This window comes from Pan paniscus, chromosome X (genome assembly GCF_029289425.2).
Source record: "Pan paniscus chromosome X, NHGRI_mPanPan1-v2.0_pri, whole genome shotgun sequence".
Taxonomy (NCBI): domain Eukaryota; kingdom Metazoa; phylum Chordata; class Mammalia; order Primates; family Hominidae; genus Pan; species Pan paniscus.
In genome coordinates this window covers 55,850,538-55,866,980 of record NC_073272.2, presented here as the reverse complement: position 1 = coordinate 55,866,980, position 16,443 = coordinate 55,850,538, and the positions used below count along the sequence as shown (strand labels likewise).

The 16,443-nt window shown below is 50.8% G+C and overlaps 1 protein-coding gene across 2 annotated transcripts in view; it reads left to right on the top strand.

Annotated features, from left to right (window-relative positions):
• The window catches only part of FGD1 (FYVE, RhoGEF and PH domain containing 1), a 49,887-nt gene that overhangs the window by 17,025 nt on the left and 16,419 nt on the right, over positions 1 to 16,443 (top strand). Inside the window, exons 2-8 of one of the 2 annotated variants that reach the window (XM_034950415.3) lie at positions 6,784 to 6,957; positions 7,514 to 7,691; positions 8,039 to 8,258; positions 9,398 to 9,487; positions 10,341 to 10,489; positions 12,423 to 12,579; positions 12,686 to 12,824. In XM_034950415.3, the coding sequence (XP_034806306.1) occupies positions 6,784 to 6,957; positions 7,514 to 7,691; positions 8,039 to 8,258; positions 9,398 to 9,487; positions 10,341 to 10,489; positions 12,423 to 12,579; positions 12,686 to 12,824 (1,107 nt within the window). Of the gene's footprint in view, positions 1 to 6,783; positions 6,958 to 7,513; positions 7,692 to 7,816; positions 8,259 to 9,397; positions 9,488 to 10,340; positions 10,490 to 12,422; positions 12,580 to 12,685; positions 12,825 to 16,443 lie in introns of both variants that reach the window. The other variant, XM_003807155.5, reaches the window with a different exon arrangement.

The window sequence follows — 16,443 nt, the reverse complement described above, 5'->3', positions numbered from 1 at the left end:
AGAGTCTGGGGGAACTCTGGCTACCAGGTGCTGTCTTGAAGGCCCGGCTCTGCCACATTCATTTGGAAGCTTTCCCTGACTAGGGTTGCCAGAATTAGCCTTCAGAAAGTATTTAATACAATTAGATTTGAATTTCAGATATACAATAAGTCATTTTTTTTTTTAGACGGGGTGTCACTCTGTCGCCCAGGCTGGGGTGCAGTGGCATGATTTCGGCCCACTGCAGCCTCCGCCTCCCGGGTTCAAGCCATTCTCCTGCCTCAGCCTCCCGAGTAGCTGAGATTACAGGCGCCTGCCACCATGCCCAGCTAATTTTTGTATTTTTAGTAGAGACGGTGTTTCGCCATGTTGGTCAGGCTGATCTCGAACTCCTGACCTCATGATCTACCCACCTCGGCCTCCTAAAGTGCTGGGATTACAGGCATGAGCCACTGCGCCTGGCCCAACAAGTCATTTTTTAAGTATAGCTTAAGAAATTGTTAGTATAAGTATTCATGAGACATATTATACTAAAACATTCCTTGTTTATCTAAAATTCAAATTTAACTGAGTGGCCGGGCATGGTGGCTTACGCCTGTAATCACAGCACCTTGGGAGGCTGAGGCAGGTGGATCACCTGAGGTCGGGAGATCGAGACCAGCCTGGCCAACATGGTGAAACCCCATCTCTACAAAAATACAAAAATTAGCTGGGCTTGGTGGCAGGCACCTGTAATCTCAGCTATTCGGGAAGCTGAGGCAGGAGAATTGCTTGAACCCAGGAGTCGGAGGTTGCAGTGAGCTGAGATCGCACCATTGTACTCCAGCCTAGGTAACAAGAGCGAAACTCCATCTCAAAAAAAAAAAAAATTAACTGAGTGTCCTGTATTTTGTCTGGCCACCCTATCCATTCTCCTCCACTGAGCTTCCCCAGTCCCCACAGGCTCGCCCTCGTTGCCTTTCCTGAGTTAGAGTCTTTGTCTTTGAGATTGGGAGCTCCCTGAGGGTAAGGGTCAAGATTGCCCTTCTGGCCTGCTGAATGCCTGGGGGGGCAGGGGTTTGAGAGTGGGGCAGGAAGGGTGCATACCCCACCCCCATCCCCACAGCAGAGCTGGCACAGTGCACTGGCACTCCTGGGGTGCCTAGAGTATGCTTTCCTAGGTGACGAGATGGCCGAGTGGCAGTGGAGGTTGTGTGTGTGCAGTTGTGCCGAGCACGGTGCACACAGACATGAGTAGCTCTGTGGTTCTCTCTCTGGGTCTTTGAGGGATGTGCACAGTTGGTGTGTGGCTGGGTACATTTCCACAAAGTGTTATCAGATTTGGTGGTGGCTTGGTGTGGTGGTACACACCTGTAGTCCCAGCTACTTGGGAGGCTGAGACAGGAGGATTGCTTGAGTCCAGGAATTCGAGACCAGCCTGGGCAAAATAGTAAGGCCTCACCTCAAAAATAAAAAATAAGAAAGATTTGGTGGTGTGATCAAATGTGTGTGACGGGGGCTTTTTGGTGATCTCTGCTCTACTGGGCATTGGGGAATTATAAATCCATTGATGGAAGGGGCAGTGCTGGTGGAGGATCTTGTCAGGTGTGGAGGTGTGGGTGTGGGTGTGATAATGTTGTGGATTATCAACCACAAGAAAAATTGGGCACACTGGCTCATGCCTGTAATCTCAGCACTTTTGGAGGCAGAGGCAGGAGGATCTCTTGAAGCCAGGAGTTTGACACCAGCCTGGGCAACAAAGAAGGACCCCATCTCTACAAAAAAAATAAAAAATAGCCAGGCATGGTGGTGAGTACCTGTAGTCCCAGCTACTTGGGAGGCTGAGATGGGAGGATCACTTGAGCTCAGGAATTTGAGGTTACAGTGACCTGATCACACTACTGTACTTAACCCTAAGCAACAGAGCAATACCCTGTCTTAAAAAAAAAAAAAAGGGCTGGAGAAAATGAATCCAGGACCTTGCTGGGTAGGGACGGGATGGGGCAGTGGGAATGGCTGTGGTTTCTAGGAAGGAGGAGGGGGGCCTACCCTGGGAGCTCCCCAAGGGCAGGGATGGGATTTTCTCATCCCCAAGCACAGGGTCTACTAGGTTCAAAAATATTCTGGAGACCAAACTCAGCCAAGGAAAGCCATAGAGTTCAGCATGGTCATGAGGGGCCACTGAGAGCTAGCTGAGAAGTTTCTTTTTTTGGTGTTTTTTTTTTGTTTGTTTGTTTGTTTGTTTTTGAGACAGAGTTTCGCTCTTGTTGCCCAGGCTGGAGTGCAATGGTGCGATCTCAGCTTACCGCAACCTCCGTCTCCTGGGTTCAAGCGATTCTCCTGCCTCAGCCTCCCGGTAGCTGGTATTACAGGCATGCGCCACCACGCCCAGCTAATTTTGTATTTTTAGTAGAGATCGGGTTTCTCCATGTTGGTCAGGCTGGTTTCGAACTCCCAACCTCAGGTGATCCACCCACCTCAGCCTCCCAAAGTATTGGAATAAAGGCGTGAGCCACCGCGCCCGGCCTAGCTGAGAAGTTTCTATTTTCCCATGGACGGTAGGGAGTTACAGAAAGTTCTTGTGCAGGTAAGTGGCATGATCTGAGCTGGACTGTAAGTAAGTTCATTCAGCCACCTGGAGGGAGCAAGACTTGGAGCCAAGGAGGCCACTGAGGGAAAATAGGAGACAGGGAAATGTAGGCAGAGAGACAAGGGAGAGGGAGTTCTGAAACGAGAGGGAGGGATCTTGAACCTTCCCCCGCTCAGTGAAACCTAGCCTGGTTCTTGGCCAGGCCTAGGCTCCTAAACTGGACCCCTGTTCAACTCCCTGTGGACAGGGTTGAGGGGTGTCCCTCTGACTAGCTACACTGCAGTTTGTGACTTTCTGAAGCCGTTGGGTCCACCCGCCCCTCCTGGTTCCCCTCTTTTCCAGCTTGCCGTTGGAGAGCAGGGTTAATAAGAAAGGAATCCAGTCCATGACCAGTCTGCCCAAAAGTGTGCCATTCATTGATTTGCTCTGTGACCTTGGGCAAGTCACTGCCTCTCTCTGACTCCATCTCCTCACTAGAAACTGGGCTGACAATCTCTTTTCCTCTCACCTGGGACTCCAGGGAATCTTTGCATTTCATTCAGCCTCCTCTTCCTGCAGGGCTGCCTGCAAGGAGGCAGAGAGAATGGAGAGGCAGGTCTGTCTGTGGGCTGTCAGGTGAGATGGGTGAGGAGGGAGCAATGGGTGGGCTAGGGCAGGGCCATGGAAAGTGGGATGTATGGTCACTCCATCCCGAGGACCAGCACTGGAGAAGGAGAGCAGCATTATCCAGGGACCCTGCTGCTTTGCTACAGATAGGGTAGGGAGGGCTTGCCCAGAGAGGCCTGCCTGCTTTGAGGTGTGGAGATAGGTGGGCTCCTCCAGGCCCAAGGAGGCAGACAAGGGGCACCAGGGACCCTGGCACCTATGTGTGTATATCTGAGGAGGGGTCTCTGCATGGCAGGGTGCCTGGCTTTACTCACTGCCTCTCTGGCCCTGTCAGCTCCTCTCTGTCTCTCTCCCTTGCTCTGGCCATGTGTCTCTCCAACCACGTCTCCGCCTGTGCCACCCTCCAGGTGATTCATCTTCCTCACCCCCACGCCCAGGGGGAGGGCAGGGCAAGACCAGGCCAGGATGTGCTGAGCAGGGCAGGGTAAGCGGCACAGCTCAGTGGAGAGGAGCGCCTCCTCCATCCTGGCCAGGCCCTGCCAGCTTAGGTGGGGAAGGAAGTGAGGAACGACACCAAAAGCAAGGTACAGAGTTGGGGAGGGGCGCTCGGCCTGGGGCCTGGGGCACCCTGTTCCCTCAGTGCTGGGAAAGGACCCTGATCTGAGTCCCCTGGGGTGGACCTGGCTGGGATGTAGCCAGGGGTGAGGTCAGGGGCCTAGGGAAGCTGCTGGAACCCTGTGGGTTGGGCTATTTCTTCCCTCCGGGACTGGGAGACCTAAAATCCCCTGTGACTCTTTCTGCCTGTGTGACCCTGGAAGGGAGGCTGCAGAGGTCTTTGTGTGTGTATGTTTTCACAGCAGAGTTTGTATGTGACTGTTTAGGAGGAGGCAAGTGTCCCACAGTGTGTGTATTCCTGGGCCTATGGCTAAGACCCAGGGACACCGTGGATGTGTTTGTTAGATGAGTATGACATAGTAAATGACAGTTGTCCCTTGGTCTCCATGGGGAATTGGTTCCAGGACAGCCTGAAGATACCAAAGTCGCCAACACTCAAGTCCCTTATATAAAATGGCATGTTGTTTGCATATAAACTATGTGTATCTTCCTGTATATATATATATATATATTTTTTTTGAGATGGAGTCTCTGTCGCCCAGGCTGGAGTGCAGTGGCGTGATCTTGGCTCACTGCAACCTCCACCTCCCTGGTTCTAGCGATTCTCCTGCCTCAGCCTCCCAAGTAGCTGGGATTACAGGCATCCACCACCACACCCAGCTAATTTTTGTATTTTTGTAGAGACAGAGTTTTGCCATGTTGGTCAGGCTGGTCTCGAACTACTGACCTCAAGTGAACCGCCCGCCTTGGCCTCCCAAAGTGCTGGGATCACAGGCATCAGCCACCACACCTGACCCTTCCTGTATACTTTAAATCATCGCCAGATTACTTATAATACCTAATACAATGTAAATGCTATGTAAATAGTTGTTATACTGTATTGGGTTTTATTTATATAATTTTTATTGTTGTATTGTTATTTTTTGTCTTTTTTTCCAAACATTTCGATCAATCAGCCTCCATGCAGAGGCCGAGGATGCAAAACCCATGAATGTGGAGGGCCACCTGTATGCCACATGTCTGTGATTGTGAGTTCATGTTTCTGAGTGTGTGGTATCATGTGACTTTATGCTGTTTTGCCACTGTATGTGATTGTGTCTGACATGGTATAATTGACTCTGTGTGCCTATAGTCTTTGTGTGTAACCATGTTTGCAGGTGTGACATGGTGTGTGTGACACTCCATGGCCCTGCAATTGTGAGACATAGTGTAAATGACAATGTATATCTTTTGTGACTCAGTGAAACCATGTTTGAAGAATGTCTAACTGGGTATATGATTGTCTGTGGTTGGGCGGTTGTATGAAGCTGTGTGTGAGATGGCAGAATTGCCATTGTGTGACTCTGTGTCTTTGTGACTGCATGACCATGTTTGCAGGTGTGTGTGATACTGCGAGGCTGTGTGATCGTGTGTGAGGTTGTGGCCGCAGGTCTTTGTGACTGTGTGTAACTAGGCTTTCAGGAGGGCGATTACCTGCAGTTGGGTGAAATGGTGTAAATAACACCAAGTGTTTCTATGACTGAGTGGGCCCATTTGTGACTAGTCATTTATGAGACTGTGTGTGATATAAGCTAACAGACCCTTTGTGGCTGTGAGTGGGAGGCCATGTGGTTGTGGCACAGCATAACTTACACCATGTGATGGTGGTACCTCCGGGAGCTCTTGACTACTGCTTACTCTCTTGTCCTCACACCTGTTTGCCTCCATCTCTCCCTAGGCAAGGGGTTTTTGTGGCTCCCTTCTGCTACAGGATGAATGTCAGCCTAGCATCCAAGGCCTTTCCCACTCCTCTCTGGCCCCACCTGACTTCTCTATCATTTGAGGCACTCCCACAGCCCCCTGCCCAGCCAGGACCACATGAGCCCCACATTCCTTTCTTTGGGGCATGCCATCCCTGGGGTGGGGGGTCCCTCACTGCCTCCCAGACCAAATCCTCTCTCCTAAGCATGACCATCATCTCCTCTAGAGCCAAAGATAGAGGTGGCTTTAGGGGACATACAGTGAGGGAAGAGGGACAGTATAAAAAGGCCTCCCCTTTTTCTGAACTGGCTGCTTGATTTAAAGTTATTCCTGTGGCCTGAACTCCGGATGTTGCACGTGTGTGTGTGGCAGAGGTGGAAGATGCATGTGGGTCTGTGTAGATGTGGAAGTTGAGGAAGGTAGTACAGATTGCTGAGAAGTTGGGATTTTCTTTTTCATTTTTCTTCTTTTTTTTTTTTTTCTTGAGACAGCGTCTCGCTCTTTTGTCCAGGCTGGAGTGCAGTGGGGTGATCTCAGCTCCCTGCAACCTCCACCTCCCAGGCTCAAGTGATCCTCCCACCTCAGCCTCCCAAGTATCTGGGAATACAGGTGCACACCACACTGCCCAGCTAACTTTTATATTTTTTGTAGAGACAGGGTCTCATTTTGTTGCCCAAACTCATCTCAAATTCCTGAGCTCAAGCAATCCTCCCTTCTCAGCTTCCCAAAATGCTGGGATTACAGGCATGAGCCACTGTGCCCAGCCAGAAGTTGGGATTTCAAGAAGCAAAACTTGCTCGTGAAACACAATTTCATCATTTTTAAGCACACTTAGCTGCACAAAATTGTAAACAAGAAAGTCTAGATATTCTCAGGGCCTTAACGAAAACGTTGAAGAATGGTTTATACTCAGCATACCTAAGTGGCTGTAGAAACAAGGGCTGCAAACGCATGTATAAACTTTAGGGTGCTCACAGCCACCCCCAGCCTGGTTAAACTCCCTAGTAATACTGCCTGCTGACATACATGGAATCAATGCACTAGTCACAAAGAATTCTTATCTATTGATGAAAACAGCCAGCCCCAGCCCTGGGTCTGGCTCTCCATCTGAGGGCTAGGATAGGGGCTTCCCAGAAAAACACTGTGGCCAGGAAAGGGGCTCAGAGAAACCCAATACCCCAGATAGCTGCTAAGACATGCCAGTCCTAACTTTAACCCCAGTCCCCTTTGGGTTAAAGTCAGTTACTTCACACCCATTTTCTCCCTTCCTGCAGGGCTGCAACAGGGAAACCGGATCCTGGTTAAAAGTTTGTCCCTTGACCCTGGCCAAAGCCTAGAGCCTCATCCAGAAGGTCCCCAGCGGCTTCGCTCAGACCCAGGCCCCCCGACTGAAACCCCTAGCCAGCGTCCGTCACCACTGAAGCGGGCACCGGGCCCGAAGCCACAGGGTAAGTGGTCCTGGAAAAGAGCAGAGAAGTGGCCCAGTGGAGGGGACAGAGGAGGGGAGAAGTTAGCCAGTGGCAGAGAAGAGGGTTTGTTAGAAGGATAGGGAGGCACCATGCTCCCGGGGCAGTGCTACCTACCTAGTGCACAGAGTGCTGTGGCCTGAGGCTAATGTGTGCATACTGTGATCTCACCTTAGCCCCTTTGTGTCTACCTCAGGCAAAGGTGCAGATTGGTGTTTGTGGAAGGCGTTGTGGCCTGGCCATGACAGCCAGCCACCTCCAAATCCAGCTATTTTTTTTTTTTTTTTTTTTGAGACAGAATCTCACTCTGTCACCAGGCTGGAGTGCAGTGACATGATCTTGGCTCACTGCAACCTCCGCCTCCTGAGTTCAAGCAATTATCCTGCCTCAGCCTCCCAAGTAGCTGGGACTACAGGCACGTGCCACCATGCCCAGCTAATTTTTGTATTTTTAGTAGAGATGGGGTTTCACCATGTTAGCCAGGCTCAAATCCAGCTCACTGATGTCTCCCTTCTCTCTTCCCCATTCGTCTCTCCAGTGCCCCCAAAGCCCAGCTACCTGCAGATGCCCCGGATGCACCCCCCACTGGAGCCCATCCCCCCTCCACCATCACGCCCACTGCCTGCCGACCCCCGAGTGGCCAAGGGCCTGGCTCCCAGGGCAGAGGCCAGCCCCAGTTCTGCAGCAGTATCGTCACTGATTGAGAAGTTTGAAAGGTGAGTCTGGTCCCTAGGGCACCCTCTAGGGGAATGGGGGAGCCTGGGACAGGAAGGGATAGTCAGGAGAGGCCTCTCAGTCAAGCTCATACCCTGCCTCCATGTGTGTCCACCACCCACCTCAGAGAGCCTGTGATTGTCGCCTCGGATAGACCAGCCCCTGGCCCCAGCCCAGGTCCCCCAGAGCCAGCCATGTTGCCACAGCCAACCTCGCAGCCACCAGTGCCCCAGCTCCCCGAGGGTGAGGCCTCCCGCTGCCTGTTTCTGCTGGCTCCTGGGCCCCGGGACGGTGAGAAGGTGCCCAACCGGGACAGCGGCATTGATAGCATCAGCTCACCATCCAACAGCGAGGAGACCTGCTTCGTCAGTGATGACGGGCCCCCCAGCCACAGCCTCTGCCCTGGGCCCCCTGCCCTGGCTAGTGTGCCTGTTGCCTTGGCCGACCCCCACCGGCCTGGCTCCCAAGAGGTTGACAGTGACCTGGAGGAGGAGGACGACGAGGAGGAGGAGGAAGAGAAGGACAGAGAAATCCCAGTGCCCCTGATGGAGAGACAGGAGTCTGTGGAGGTACTGACCTGTGTTCACCGAGAGGCAGGTCCATGTGGAGAACCTGGGAGCGCCTTTTGTGCTTGATTCTTCCCCTAGCTCAGTATTTCTCGAAATAGGACCTTGTTTCCAAGCTCTGTGACACTGGGCAAGTCTTTTCCCTCTCCGCTTCCCTACCATAAGCCTCAGTTTCCTTATTTGTAATACGGAAAGTCTCTTACTTACATCCATAGAGACTTCTCATCAGCTGGAGGAGGGGCGCAAGAGCTAGAGCCCTGCAGGGGCCCGAGGCTGTGCAGATGAAGGCTCTTGGCAGCAGAGACCCCTTTCTGTGCCCGGGCAGCCTAACATTTCTTCAGAAGGCACCATCGCACTTGAGTTAGATCTCAGCCAGAATACTTGCTCTGCTAGGACCAAGCTCAAGTGCAGGGGCCAAAGCCAGGGACTGCCGGCATGGCAGGTAGTCAACACATATATCTAAGGAATAGGAAACTAGGCCAACAGGCAATGAGTTTTATACGTTCTTATACTTTTGTGCTTTTCTCACACCCCAGGTACTCAGCAAGCCCTTGCTGATAGTGTACTGACTGGGTGAATAAATGATTAATTAACATTTATATACCATTTAATCTGTAGTCTGATGTGTTTTATTTATATTAAATTATCTAATTGTCTCCATTACCAATGGACTTCAGTCCTATTATTATTTTGTTTTGGTTTTGTTTTTGTTTCTCACCAGCCTCTACATTAAATAGATTCTATTATTATCTGTATTTATGGATGAGGCGTCCTAAATACAGAGCTGTTAAAGAACTTACACAAGCTAGTGAATGGCAGAGCTTAGGATTTGAACCCAGGAAGTCTGACTTACCATCCCACATGCTTAACCACTACACTCTGCTGAGTGAATAGAGAGAGCGGGTGAATGAGTTGTTGAGTGAGGGAGTGCACGTCATCAGAATGGAGGGGTAGGCTTTATGGTAGACTGGGGACTCAGGGATGAAGCTGAAGGACTTACAGATCTAGAGATGGGGGTCAAGGTTATCCTAGGGTGGTATTAGGCTTAGAGTGGCATGGGAACTGTTTTAAGAATTCTGGGGGCTTGGGTGAGGGTTACGATAGAGGATGATGGATCAGGGGTTACTGTTTCTCCTTTCCAGTTGACTGTGCAGCAGAAGGTGTTTCACATTGCCAATGAGCTCCTGCAAACTGAGAAGGCCTACGTTTCCAGGCTCCATCTCCTGGATCAGGTGAGTGGCCCCTTGGGGGTACCAGGGCCCCAGGACCTTGTAGGTGCGTTTCAAGGAGGCAGTGATAGGGCCTGAGTTCAATCCCACCACTGTGGCCAGAATTTAGAGGCAGTAAGGCTCCTCTCTGACCTTGAAGTCAGCTTGTCCCTGAAGCCAACTCTGATTATGCCCCAAGCTTGATCAGTGAGGGCTGATACCAACCCTCACTCCTAACGCTGGGCAGGTACACCATCCCTGACTGCGACTCTGACACTAGTACTGACTTGGACCCAGATCCTGAATTTATCCCTAGCTGTGAACTTCATTCTAACCCTGGCCCTATTCCAGATCCCAAATCCACTAGAATCCCTGAGAGTAGAGATTTTTATCTTTGTTCACTGCTCTATCTTACCCTCTATGACAGTGCCTCGCACACAGCAGACATTCAAAAATATTCATTAAATGAACAGATCTAATTCCAACTTTCTCTCTGACCCTGAATCTAATTCTAAGCCTGACCTTGATCCTGACTTCTAATTGTTCCAAAGCCTAACTCTTGGCAGCAGGGACCCCTTTCTGTGCCCAAGCAGCCTAACATTTCTTCAGAAGGCACCCTCGCACTTGAGTTAGATCTCAGCCAGAATACTTGCTCTGCCGGGACCAAGCTCAAGTGTGGGGGCCAAAGCCAGGGACTGCTGGAATAACCTGAAATCCATCTTCCCAATATATAACCCTAACCCCATTCCCTGTCTCCTCGTCTCAAGACCAATGCTGATCCCAAAGCTCCACAAGCCTCCCCACAAATACTGCCCTCACCCTTCACCAGCCAAGCCCCAGGCCCAGCTGGGCTGAGTGCTTCTGCCCTGCCCCACAGGTGTTCTGTGCCCGGCTGCTGGAAGAAGCTCGGAACCGCAGTTCCTTCCCGGCCGACGTTGTCCACGGCATCTTCTCTAACATCTGCTCCATCTATTGCTTCCACCAGCAGTTCCTGCTGCCTGAGCTAGAGAAGCGCATGGAGGAATGGTGAGGGGCCCTAGACCTAGACTGCCCACTCCCCTGTCCACCTGCCTGCCGAGCCCAGACCCAGAGGTGTACACAAGACTTCATTTCTGCTTGCTCTTCCTCTTAGTGACTTTTGAAAAAGGAATCAGAGCCGGGCACGGTGGCTCACACCTGTAATCCCAGCACTTTGGGAAGCTGAGGCAGGTGAATCACCTGAGGTCAGGAGTTCGAGAACAGCCTGGCCAACATGGCGAAACCCTGCCTCTACTAAAAACATTAAAAATTATCCTGGCGTGATGGCGCGTGCCTGTAGTCCCAGCTACTCGGGAGGCTGAGGCACAAGAATCGCTTGAACCCAGGAGGCAGAGGTGTGGTGACCCGAAATTGCACCATTGCACTCCAGCCCAGGTGATAGAGCTAGACTCTGTCTTAAAAAAAAAAAAAAAGGAAAAGAAAAAAGAATCAGGCCCAAGCTCTGCCTTCGAGGACCTCCCAGTCTGATGTGGAACACAGACCAGAACTCAGAAAATTGCAACAGAATAGCATAGCCTACAGGAGTATGAGGTTAGGAGCCAAATTGGCTGAGTTCAAATTCCAGCTGTGCCACTTGCTAGCTTTGAGCAAGTTTCTTAAGTTGCTATGCCTCAGTTTCCTCATCTATAAAATGGGGGGAAATAATAACGGCCTACCTTGTAGGGTTGTTTTAAGGATTAAATAACAATACATAAAAGAGCTTAGAACAGTACCAGGTATAGGCCAGGCATGGTGGCTCACACCTGTAATCCCAGCACTCTGGGAGGCCGAGGCAGGCGGATCACCAGGTCAGGAGATCGAGACCATCCTGGCTAACACGGTAAAATCCCGTCTCTACTAAAAATACAAAAAATTAGCCGGGCATGGTGGCGGGCGCCTGTAGTCCCAGCTACTCGGGAGACTGAAGCAGGAGAATGGTGTGAACCTGGGAGGTGGAGCTTGCAGTGAGCCGAGATCGTACCACTGCACTCCAGCCTGGGCAACAGAGCAAGACTCTCTCAAAAAAAAAAAAAAAAAAAAAAAAAAAAAAACAGTACCAGATATATACAGTAAGTGCTCAATGGATGTAAGCTTTTGTTATTTTTACAGTGCTATGATAGAGCAGAGAATGGGAGGCTGTGGGAATCCAGACAAATGGACCAAGCCTAGCTTGGAGATTACAGAAGGATTCAGGGAGAAGGTGATGCCTAAGCTGAGTCCTGAGGTAGAAGGGCAAGGTTTACAGGCAGCCTCTCAGGCCTTCTTCCAATCCAGCCTTTAGAGTCCACACCATTTGCCAGAATGGTCTCTCTAAACAAGTCAGACCATGTCTCTCCCTGCTTAAAATCATGTCCACATTCCCCATACCTACAGATTCTCCACACCTACAGAGTCAAGTGTGTCCCCCTCACCAGACTGTGACCACAGAAAGCCAGCATGAAGCCTGGTTCCTATATCTCCCCACGAGTCTGTGAACCCTGAGGGCTGGGACCAGGTCTGGTTTGCTTTGCTCCTGCACCAGACTGACCAATGAGGAGTACAACCAGGCCTGGTCTCTTTGTCTCACCTACCAGATGGTGACCCTCTCAGGGCTCAAATGGGTGTGACTCATTTCTGTGTCCCCAGCATCACCCAGCACACAGTTGATAATCAGTATATGAAGTGGTCCTGGCAGTAAGGTCTCAGGGTGAGTACTTCAACCAGTACTCGGGCAGGGCAGAATTGAGGCAGGTGGCATCCCAGGCTGTGGTCTGAAGTCAAGCCGAGCCTCTTGGCCTCACTGGCCTGTAATGTAAGCAGCATTTCTGAAGGAGCAGACTAGCTGAGAAGTAGGTTTCTAGGACTGAGATGAAAGGTATCTGCCTGGGGCTGGAAACCTGTGGGGGAAGTTTCTGAGGGGCAAAGAGCAGCAGGACCACATCAGCCCCTAATTCCACCCCAGGGACCGCTATCCACGCATTGGAGACATCCTGCAGAAACTGGCCCCCTTCCTCAAGATGTATGGTGAGTATGTGAAGAACTTTGACCGGGCCGTGGAGCTGGTCAACACCTGGACAGAGCGCTCCACCCAGTTTAAAGTCATCATCCATGAGGTGCAGGTAAGTGGTCAAGCTGGAAGGAGCAGACTGGGGGAGGAGAGGTCTGCAGGGATGTGGTGGGGCATCTGCAGCCAGATCTGAGCCCCTCTGCTTCTGCCTGTCACAGAAGGAGGAAGCCTGTGGCAACCTGACATTGCAGCACCACATGCTGGAGCCTGTGCAGCGCATCCCCCGCTATGAGCTTCTTCTCAAGGACTATCTGTTAAAGCTGCCCCATGGCTCCCCGGACAGCAAGGATGCCCAAAGTGAGTGTGTGCACCCAGGCCCCTTCCTACTTCTCCACACTAATAGCTCTAGGTCAGACCTCTGAGGCAGGACCCCAAGACTTAATTCACAGGGTCGGCCTTCCATTGCCACATGATTGAGATCCCAGAGGAGGATCTCCAAACTGAAAGGCCCACATTGAGGTTCTGAAGTGAGACCCCAGGATGAGATCCTCCTTCTGAATGTTCTCTTTGGGTATTCAGGCAGGGACCTCCAAGTTGAGACCCCTGCCTGAATACCTGTAGAGAACATTCAGAAGGAGATCCCCAACCTGAACTTCCCAACTGGAACCCCAGAGTTTGAGTGACATGCCCATTATGATCCCCTAAAGGAACTCATCCATTTCCTAGATCGAGACCCCAAAGCTGACCCCTAGACTCACCCCCAAATGAAGTTGTACCAAATGAGAAAGGAAACTGAGCCTGAAACCTCAGGGACTGAGCCACCAAGCTGAGAGGCCAGACTGACCCCTCAGGCCAAGCCCACATCACAGAATATCCACAGCTGAGCTCCCCAGAAAGAGCCCTGGCTCATCAATTTTCCATCCTCCAGATTTAGAGCTTTCCTCCATGTCCGCCAGCCACTACCCAGAATGAACCTCCCAAAAGAACCTCCAAATTGAGCACCCTAGACTGGACCCCAAATTTTCCACCTCTCAAATTTGGATCTCTAGGCTGAGATACCTCCTCCCCAGACTGAATCCTTACACATTGAACCACTAGAAAAATCTTCTATCCCGATTCCTCCAGTATCAACCTGAACCCCACACCCCAGATAGAGCTCCCCCCGCCTACCCCACTTTCTCTTCCCCAGATTTTCATTCATTCATTCATTCATTCATTAGTTTAACAGCTACTTACTGAGCACCTCCATGTTTTTGTGCATTGTTCTAGGTACTGGGGATATAGAGGTGAACAAAACAGACAAGGTCCTTGATCTCAGGGAGCATATATTCTAGTCAGCAATGAGACACAGTAAACAAAAATAATAAACACACAGTAGAGGCCGGGCGCAGTGGCTCACGCCTGTAATCCCAGCACTTTGGGAGGCCAGGCCGGGGGATCGCCTGAGGTCAGGAGTTTGAGACTAGCCTGGCCAACATGGTGAAACCCTGTCTCTACTAAAAATACAAACATTAGCCGGGCGTGGTGGCGGGCACCTGTAATCCCAGCTACTTGGGAGGCTGAGGCAGGAGAATTCCTTGAACCCAGGAGGTGGAGGTTTGCAGTGAGCCAAGATTGCATCACTACACTTCAGCCTGGGCAACAGAGCGAGACTCCTTCTCAAAAAAAAAAAAAAAAAAAAGAGCTGGGCGTGGTGGTGGGTGCCTGTAATTCCAGCTACTCGGGATGCCGGGGCAGGAGAATCACTCGAACTCGGGAGGCAGAGGTTGCATTGAGCTGTGATTGAGCCACTGCACTCCAGCCTGGGTGACAGAGCAAGACTCCATCTCAAGAATAAATAAATAGGCAAATAAATACACAGTAGAATATTAGATAGGTGCTGAGTATAATTCAGAGAATTAGAAGAGGGTGGCATGACAGTGGCTGGAGAGCCTACTTGAGATTGGGTGGCCTGTCTGACTAGAAGACAGTGAGTCAAAACCTGAATAAAAAGAAGGTAGGCACATGCCTGTTGGGGTTGAGCATGTTCCAGGCAGAGGCCACAGCAAGTACAGGGTCCAAGGCAAGGGGAGATATTAGGGGAGGTGGGGTGCTGGACAGGTTGCATATCTCTGGATCAGGAAGAAGGTCAGTGTGACCTGAACATGACAAATAAGAGTAGAATGGTAGAAATGAGGTTGGAGAGAGGAGCAAAGACTGAAGGCCAAGATAAGGAGATGGATTTTATTCTGAGTATGGTGGGTAGCCATGGGAAGGTTTCGATCATGATTACTTGGGGAGCAAGAGAGAGAGCTGAGAGATCAGTTAGAAGCCTTTTGCAATAATCCAAGTGAGAAAAGTTGGCTTGGATGAGGACAGTAGCAGTAGAATCAGTGAGAAATGGTTGGATTCAGGATACATTCTTTTCAGAAGCAGCACTGAGAGGACTAGGGTGGAGTGGATGCTGGGCTTGGGAGAAAGAGTCAGGAATGACTTATAGGTTTTTGGCTGGTGGTGATGGTTCCTGAGATGATCTTAGGAGTCTGACTTTGGACATGTTCAAAGTGAGCTGCTAGTCAGGCAGTTAGATGAATCTAGAATTTCAGGGAGAGATTTGGATGTCATTGGCACATAGATAGTATTCCAAAGCCATAAGGCTGGCCAAGATCACCAAAGGGAGTGAATGTAAAAGGAGGGGAAAGGGGGCCAAGGACAAAGCTCAGGGATGTGGAATCACCAAAGGAGACTTAGAAGGAGCAGCCCTAGGCTGGGCGCGGTGACTCACACCTGTAATCCCAGCACTTTTGGAGGCTGAGGCAGGTGGATCACAAAGTCAGGAGTTCGAGACCAGCCTGGCCAACATGGTGAAACACTGTCTGTACTGAAAATACAAAAATTAGCCAGGTATGATGGTGCACGCCTGTAATTCCAGCTAGTCAGGAGGCTGAGGCAGTAGAACCACTTGAACCCGGGAGGCAGAAGTTGCAGTGAGCCGAGGTGGCGCCACTGCACTCCAGCCTGGGTGACAGAGCAAGACCCCATCTCAAAAAAAAAAAAAAAAAAAGAAGGAGCAGCCCTAAAGGTAGGAAGAAAACCAAGAAAGTGTGGGGTCCTAAAAGCCATAAGAATGGGGTTCGAGGCCGGGCGTGGTGGCTCACGCCTGTAATCCTAGCAATTTGGGAGGCTGAGGCGGGCAGATCACCTGAGGTCTGGAGTTTGAGACCAGCCTGGCCAAGATGATGAAACCCCATCTCTACTAAAAATACAAAAATTAGCCAGGCGTGGTGGCCGTGCCTGTAATCCCAGCTACCCTGGAGGCTGAGGCAGGAGAATCGCTGGAACCTGGGAGGCAGAGGCTGCAGTGAGCCAAGATCGTGCCACTGCACTCCAACCTGAGGCACGGAGTGAGACTCCATCTCAAAAAAAAAAAAAAAAAAAAAGAATGGGAAGTGGACAGCTGTGTCCACTGCTGTGTCCGCTTCCCAAACTGAGCCTTCTCCACCCTGCCAGATGGGGCACTTTGCTACCAAGCCTGGACCCCTAGAAAGAACTAGGCCTCTAGAAAGTTTAATAGCTAAGCTCTACAAGCAGACATCTGCAGCATAAGTAAGTACCTCATTCCTCCTGCTGAAAAAGAGCCCTCACTGAGGTGCCAGCCTAAACTTCTAGAAAGGGCCTTCCAGACTGATTGTCTGGGATGGGCCCTATGGACTGACATCTCCAAACTGAACCTTCATACTAAGCCCATTCTGAGGTCCCAGTTATAGATCCCAACACTGGTTTCTCAAACTAAGATCCCCAGACTGGGCCTCTTCCCACCTGGAATACTCTTGCCACACTGAGCCCTGAGAGTGGGTTCCCAGTGAGAGCCTTCAGCTTGAGGTCCCCAAAAGAGCTTCCCAGTCTGATCTCCTTGGCCACCATTCTATAGACAAGTATTGCCAAACTGAGCACCCTAGATTAATTCTCCTATTTCATATCCCTCAGACTGAAACTT